Source organism: Leuresthes tenuis, unplaced genomic scaffold (assembly GCF_036924035.1).
Source record: "Leuresthes tenuis unplaced genomic scaffold, fLeuTen1.0.hap1 SCAF_15, whole genome shotgun sequence".
Lineage (NCBI taxonomy): Eukaryota > Metazoa > Chordata > Actinopteri > Atheriniformes > Atherinopsidae > Leuresthes > Leuresthes tenuis.
In genome coordinates, this window is record NW_027325369.1 from 19,566,903 (window position 1) to 19,574,232 (window position 7,330).

Sequence of the window (7,330 nt, forward strand, 5' to 3'; positions counted from 1 at the left end):
ACTGCAGACTGGAGCTGAACAATGTACTACTGTGAATGTGAAGAAGGTGTAAACAGAGCAGACATTATCTGGTATTCATTAAGAGCTTGCTGCAGAAGACATTACACAGCTATTGACATTCCCTAAAGCTGTTCCCTTATATGGCAAAGGTAAATGACCACTGTGTGTTTTTAGATCTAGATAGAAAGACTTAAGAGGTTGAATGAGACCATAGTCAGCAGCACAGAAGCACAAAGACACCACAGGTGACTGTACTCTCACTATTTCCCTTCAGTCTACGCATCTCAAACTTCCAGAACAACTCAGCATCCTTGTCTGTAGATATACTCAGACGACTCTGCCGGTGTACCAGTGATAGACATGAGGCTGAATACATGAGGCCAGGGAACCTGTCGACCACTTTTGGCATGGGTGGCATCACATCATCTTGAATTTTGCCAAAAACAGTTGTCGACTGTTGATTTTAGGAGGACCAGAAAAAAGCCAAACACTATTTCCATCCTGGAGAAGAGGTGAATGTGATGGAGGACTACAGATACCTGGGTGTTCCATGCATGTAGTGAAGCGCTTTGAGTGGTCAGTTAGACTTGACGGGGCAGATTCCACTACTCGAGGAAGCTTAGGTTTTAGAGTCTGCACCAAGATGTTGCATGTCTTCTAGAAGTCTGTTGTAGAGAGTGCAGTCTGCTTCGCAGTCATCTATTGGAGCAGCAGCATTAGAGACAGTGAATTGAAAAGAATGAACAAACTGATAAAGAAGGCCAGGTCTGAGCTGAGGACAGCTCTGGAGCTGATTGTGAGAAAAAGAATGGTGTACAAGTTGCTGAACAATATGGACAACACTACACATACTCTTCATAATAAAGTGAAAGAAACAATGGAGTATGTTCAGCTCTTCTGTGTCATAGACAGGAGGTCACTGCTGCCAGCAGAACATAAGCATGCTCACTATAATTAATAACTCCCAACAAACAATAAAAAGATAAACATTGCAAAATCATAATTTCATTTTTTGATTGATAAAGTATTTTTTTTCATTTAATGTCATACAGACAATGTTTTCATTTTGATTAATTGTCTAAACACTAAATTGACCAAACTTCTCCATAATCACATTCAGTGCAGGATTTGATGAGCTCTTGATATAACAAAGGTAAGTAGCTTAATGGTGAACAACATCTGATACGTGTGCCCCCGTACATGCAGAGATGACCTCAAAATGATCCAGTGTGTCCAATAGATCAGAATCTGGTAGTGCAGCTAACAGAGAAAGAACAGTCAGAACAAGCACCAAGTGCACTGCCATCTTCTCCTCATCCTCTTATCCTTTGCTGCTTTTTCTCATCTTCCTCCTGCTCTGAATGATTAGATTTATGTGGTAGCAAGTCATAGCTATGCCAGACGTCCCAAACTATGTGCCAGTGCCCAGATGAGGACAGAATTGCATGGAAAACAACCGCAGGGTAATTGTGCAAGATCGAAGCCACCTGACACTAAAGCAAAACCCAGAGAACCTGTCTCTGCCCTCTCTTTGATCAGTCTTTAATCTTTGATTAGTCAGATGATGCTCCCATATCCATCACTAACATAAGTAACAAAAAACTACAATATTAATTCATCCAATGATACTGTTGACAAGCTGGGATGAGGTCGCCAATTCCCTAGTGTGACTTGTTGAGAAAGAAACTATGAGATGATTGGTCGCTGGTTGCATCCAGAACTAAGGTTGTACTGCTTCTAAAAGGCAGAACAAAATAATTTGCTAATAACTATGACAAGGCAGATGATTGAGTTACTGAAAGGTGGTATGGTGGAAACCCAATTCTATGTATCTGAACGGCTGCAGAAAAGCTAAGCTCTTGTGACATACTTTTGTGTTTGGGGTTGAAAGCTGCTCCAAAGTCACAGAGGCTCAAAACTAAGGAACGTATCATATAGTAAAAAAAATCTATTTATTTCTTTCTTTTTTTTTTCAAGTCCAGTTATGTAAAGTTGAATAGTGAGGGCCTTACCTGCAGCAACCCGGGTGAGCTAAAGCTAATAGTTAGCACTGAAGCAATCAAAAACAACTCAGACCTATGTCTTTTCATAGTGGTTCAAGTGAATGCTTTCTCATAGATGTTTACACCCCACCACTTCTGCATCAGATAGGTAAAGAAACACAGTATAGTTGATCTGCATTACATTGTCCATATTGTGTTCCAAACCAGACTGTTCTTGAACACTTTCCAAATAGTGTTCCTACTCTGATGCTCTACGCTCGAGAAAATGAAAACAACCATTGATGTAGAATTGATGTGATGTAAATGTATACACAGCATATTGCTTTAACCATTATAAAAATTTGATGGTTTGAGGTGTTTTAGATGGTTAAAAATTTGCTCCTCAAGTGGCCCCATTGCATGTAGCTTTAGGGTCCCCTGAAAGCTTCTGATTCATCTATTGTCTTTTACGGGTAAGACACTGACAACCTATAAATAATTCACAACTCCACTTGAATAAAAAAACAAGATGACCCTTTAACAGTACCATTAGAGGTTGAATGCCTCTGTGGCTACATTTGTCTCATGTTCTGAGGTCTAAGTGTGAGGAGATAATGGACAAAATGATGAGTGGATGGTGGTCATTTATCATTCGGAGAACAGCAAACATACTCAACCCCCCCCCCATTTTCTATATACAATCATAACGAACACGTTTTTTTTTCTAACATGGATGCAATTTGTTGCACATCATTTCTGTAGCATCGGATTTATTTTGGATTAAACTCGCCAATATCCAGCTTTGATGAGGCAAGGATGAAAATGTAATTTTACTGGGTTTTGGAGAAACTTAGTGTGGCTTAGTGATAAGACTGACAATGTTCACATTTGAGGATTTTGGCTTGGCCACACAGTTGTAGAGTTGTTTTTAACTGAACTTGATTACATTTGTCAAGTTGAAGATTCATCACAGAAACTACATCCCAATGAATTAAACTCTTACTAAAGTCAACATTTTACAATAAAATATTTTCCTTTTTTCTTTTACTTGGAGGTGGAAGCTGTTTAGTCGAGCTTAGTAATGTGATCACTGTTGCCAGTAAATTCATGACATGATACTGTGTGTTTATACAATGATGAAAAAAACATTTTTGTTCCATGTTGTAGCTAGTCATAAGTCATAAGCAGCTTCTTGGAACTACAATGGATAGACTTCCGTTTGTCATAGATTATATTGTCACTCAACAGGTTGCAGCTGGTAGCCATGCAATCATTTCAAGTAACAGTTTCGTTACAGCCCTGAGGAAAAAAAAGCTGACGACAACTGTTGAAATCATCCACTGTGAGTACTACTAAGCCAAAACTAATGCTGATGATGTTTTATTCAGCTTTAGAATACGCCCTCAAACACAAGCATTAGAATAAGATTGAACAAATTTTAAATTCTACAGAGGAGAATTTCAAGCGTGGCCCAATGTTTCAGGAAGGCTGATAGAAATACACAAAACAAGCTCAAACTGTGTATTTTTGGCAGACGTTTCACAGTTTGAGGTTTTTTTTTTGTCTGCCTGCATGTTTTTTGCTCCAAACTTATTTCAACCCTGGCATGTATGTTAGGGCTTGATTTCCCGTTTGTCATGGCTTACCTCCATTTTGAGGTTGCCTAAGGGTGTATCCTTACCCAGAACCCACAGTGAGTCAACAGTGGGCCATTAGATGCTTGTGTGGAGAGAAATACATAATGAGACTGCTGATGTCTATACAGACCACAAAACAGTGTTTGAGTGTTTGTGTATCACCACTGGAAAATCTTTGACAGAATCCCATTTTAACTCTACAAAAAAAATGAGTCAGAAACACCAGAAAACACTTAGCAAGCAGCTGTTTTGACTCTCCTTTGGGACAGTTTTTGTGCTTAATTTAATATTTAAATCTATTCTAAAGATTCAAAACACCACACATATGTTTCAGTTAATAGTTATGTTACAAGCAAAATTTTAGTTTTAGTTATATATTCAGTATTATTTGCAATATAGAACATTACATGAAAGTTATATTTACATCATCAGCTGGGCATATTTACATTACATCACCTTTACCTAGACAACTCTAATATTTGCAAGTGTTCGTAGCCTGGGTCCAGTAACTTTATCACAGGCGACTGAACTGGGGGAAAACACATTTTTACAGCTTGTGCTAAATTATACAGTTGTTTTATATGACTGACACAGAACATTACAGTAGCAACATTGTAAAACTCTAGCTTCTCCTGGAAGGGTTAATGGTCAAGCCTTGTGGCCTATCGCTACATATATTATCAATGAGTTTTTGAGAGAAACAATACAATTCATGAACTTAGTAGAACATTTGAATGATTTGTCGAATCATTTCAGAACAAGATTATGAAATGATTGTCCACCACATGCATCTTTTGTAAAAGTCTGTTTTGTTTAGTATTTCGTGGGGGGTGTTTTTATACCAGAGTCTTGAGTGTAGAGGACAGGTTTGAGCGTGTAGACTCAGCTGTTTTTGTTTTCGTAATCCTCCACTGCTTTAAGAGTTCCCGAACCTTTTTTCTGAAGTTCTTTCCCACAATAACATACAGGATGGGGTTGAGGACGCTGTTGAAGAAGCCTAAGTAGGTGAAGATCTGGTTGCAGATATCTGAGACGGATGAGAGGGTACACCCTCCCAGGACCTGAACTCGGAGAAGCAAATCCAAAATGGTGATCAGGTGGAATGGCACCCAGCAGATAAGGAAGGCCAAGAGGACCACCAGCACCAACTTAGTGGCCTTCTTCTCTGTTTTCTCAGCATTGAACCTCTCCATTGTCTGGGTCCTCAAAGCCTGAATGATCTTCAAAGTGCATAATGAAATCACTGAAATAGGAACAATGAAGCTAAGAATGATCAACATCCCATCAAAGACAAGCTCTGCAGTGTGGCTTGGGTATTCAAGATAACAAGCATGAACACCATAGTCAGGGAAATATTTCACTTCCCTAAAGATAAATGTGGGTATGCTGAGCAACAAGCTGAAACTCCATGTCAGTAGACAGCTTAGTTTGGCATACTTTGGCCTACGCATACTTCCATGTGACAAACCATGCACCAGTGCCACATAGCGATCTATGCTAACTAAAACAAGGAAGTAGATGCTGCTGTAGACATTTATTTTAATGCCCACATTGACAACTTTGCACATAAATTTGCCAAAAGGCCAGTTGTAATTATTGGAAATATTGACAGCCCAGAAGGGCAAGCAGGATGCCAGCACAAGATCAGCAGCAGCTAGGTTGCTCAGGAAGATCTCAGCCACTGTGCAGGGCTTCTTATGGAGGATAAAAACCATCAGGACAAAGAAGTTGAATATGATGCCCAGCACACTGATGATCACAATATACACTGGCTGACTAGCGATGAGCCATTCCCACAATTCTGATTCTGAACATTCCGTGCCATTGGTGTTGTTATATCCTGGGATGCTGTGAAGAGAGAAGAAATATTCCATGAACAATGGGTAAATGTCTGCATTCAAGAATAAAATTAACAATTTGACATTTCGACTCCCTTGCTTTCTGTGAGAAGATAGACTGTGAGAAGACCAATACTTCTCTCATGTTTGCTGTCTGTTTTCCCCTGTTTTACAGAACATATACTTATGACTGACTGCTATCTCCATTTACAAATTTCCTAAACAGACACGAGTGATATCAGTCTTTTTCTCTCTTAATTTCATGTGTAATGATGATTATAGAAATGTCCTTGCTTTACCCTTACCAACTGAAAATGTACCACTGAATTCCATGCTAACGTGACAAATTATAAGGTTTGCCATGTGAGTTTGTGTGGCAATTTTTTGTGGAGAACCTTTGCCTTCTACGGAAATTTTTATTGTAGGGACATTCCATGACTTGAGTTCCCTACTCCTTGCTGGAGACAGTTCTGCGTGCATGAAGCCACAGTTACTTTCAAGCATTGACCTCTGAGGTGAACTGAAATAACTTGGAAAAAGCTACCATGAAAACACAGCTGAACATTTAGATCAGCAGATTTTTTGTGAAGGTCGAAACTACAATCACAAAACAAAGCCTTAGTCGTCATCTCCTCTACAATCTGTCAGATGCCACACAATAATTGTTTTACCTGTGTCTGAGTCATGTGATACAATCATTTCCATGCTCCACTAATGTGCAACAAGCTCAGCTCTGTCCACAGTATTCCCTTGTGTGATATTCTCATTCTCTCTTTGGCTGTCTGTTTGTATTTTTGTTACATCAAAGTACTGCTGCTAAAGAGACTATAAAATGAGCTCCAATTTAAATCAGAATTTCAAATTCAAATAATCAAAATTGTTCTAAAGGGAAGAGACTGTGCCTCCTTAATAGATGGGGAAAACAACAGCAAAATGAGGAAATGGTCTTTGGTATATCTTTGCATAGCATACATTAGTCAGGACTGAGCTCACATGAAACACAGTAAACAATATCATTTCTGTGGCTCTATATTCGTATTCACGTACAGAAATACAAATAATTTGATACATTTAAAATTAAAGGGTGATTACTTGTCATTCACATGTGTTAAAAGACTTAGTTAGATGCTAAAAGACATGCTCCTATTGGTAAGGGCAGCTGCAGTTTTCAGCATAATTTAATCTAAATAATAAAATATATGGAAAATCTCTCATATTTCACAAAATGTTATTAATCTGAACAGCAGCTCCCTTCACACGTGCCAACACGTTCTAGGCGGCATCTACACATGGTTACTGACAGTTTGTAAATCACTGCTCTTCTTTTTTTCTTTAAAGGAATTGATATATATCACAGTTTACACAAAGTGTATGGTGTTTTTCTATACCTTGTAGGTTGAAGCGTCATTTCTCCTGAGTATATCCAGATGGGGAATGTCAAGCTGTTTCTCCTTCACCCGTCTCACTCTATTCTGCCTCTGTGACACACTGTCTGTGACTTACTCCTCAGGAAAAAACTGTAATTAGAGTGATGTCAGCCAAAAGGCAAGGCAAATTCATACTATACTCAGCACGCTGACTGACTGTCTCTCCCCTGCCCTCTTTATACAGTTGTAAAATGATACACAATAGTTTCATGTGTTTCTAATCCATCCAATCTTTAAAAGCTAAATGCTTAACAGATGGCTAAACATATCTGGGATTGTAAATATATAGAAGAGTTACAGTTTTTAGCTTTTGTAATAACTGTTGAAATGAGCCATGGAAACTGCTACTGTTACACACACACACACACACACACACCAAAAGTCCCATTTGAGAGAGATTTTTGGATTTTTGCTGGTAAAGATAGCGATAATAGTCACATAATTCT

General features: G+C 38.7%; 1 protein-coding gene across 1 annotated transcript; it reads right to left on the reverse strand.

Annotated features, from left to right (window-relative positions):
* Positions 1–3,932: 3,932 nt before the first annotated feature.
* On the reverse strand, positions 3,933–6,908 carry bdkrb2 (bradykinin receptor B2). Its single transcript, XM_072365127.1, has 2 exons — positions 6,846–6,908; positions 3,933–5,467 (listed from the first exon to the last, which is right to left on the reverse strand). The coding sequence occupies exons 1-2, from the start codon at positions 6,863–6,865 to the stop codon at positions 4,456–4,458; spliced, it is 1,032 nt and encodes a 343-aa protein (XP_072221228.1). The 5' UTR covers positions 6,866–6,908; the 3' UTR covers positions 3,933–4,455.
* Between the last annotated feature and the right edge of the window lie 422 nt (positions 6,909–7,330).

What these genes read in the sequence shown, in the direction of transcription:
- bdkrb2 (XM_072365127.1), bottom strand. Translation starts at nt 6,865, where the DNA reads ATGACGCTTCAACCTACAAG. An exon ending in ATGACGCTTCAACCTACAAG is followed by an intron (nt 5,468 to 6,845) that starts GTATAGAAAAAC and finishes CTCTCTTCACAG; the next exon opens with CATCCCAGGATATAACAACA.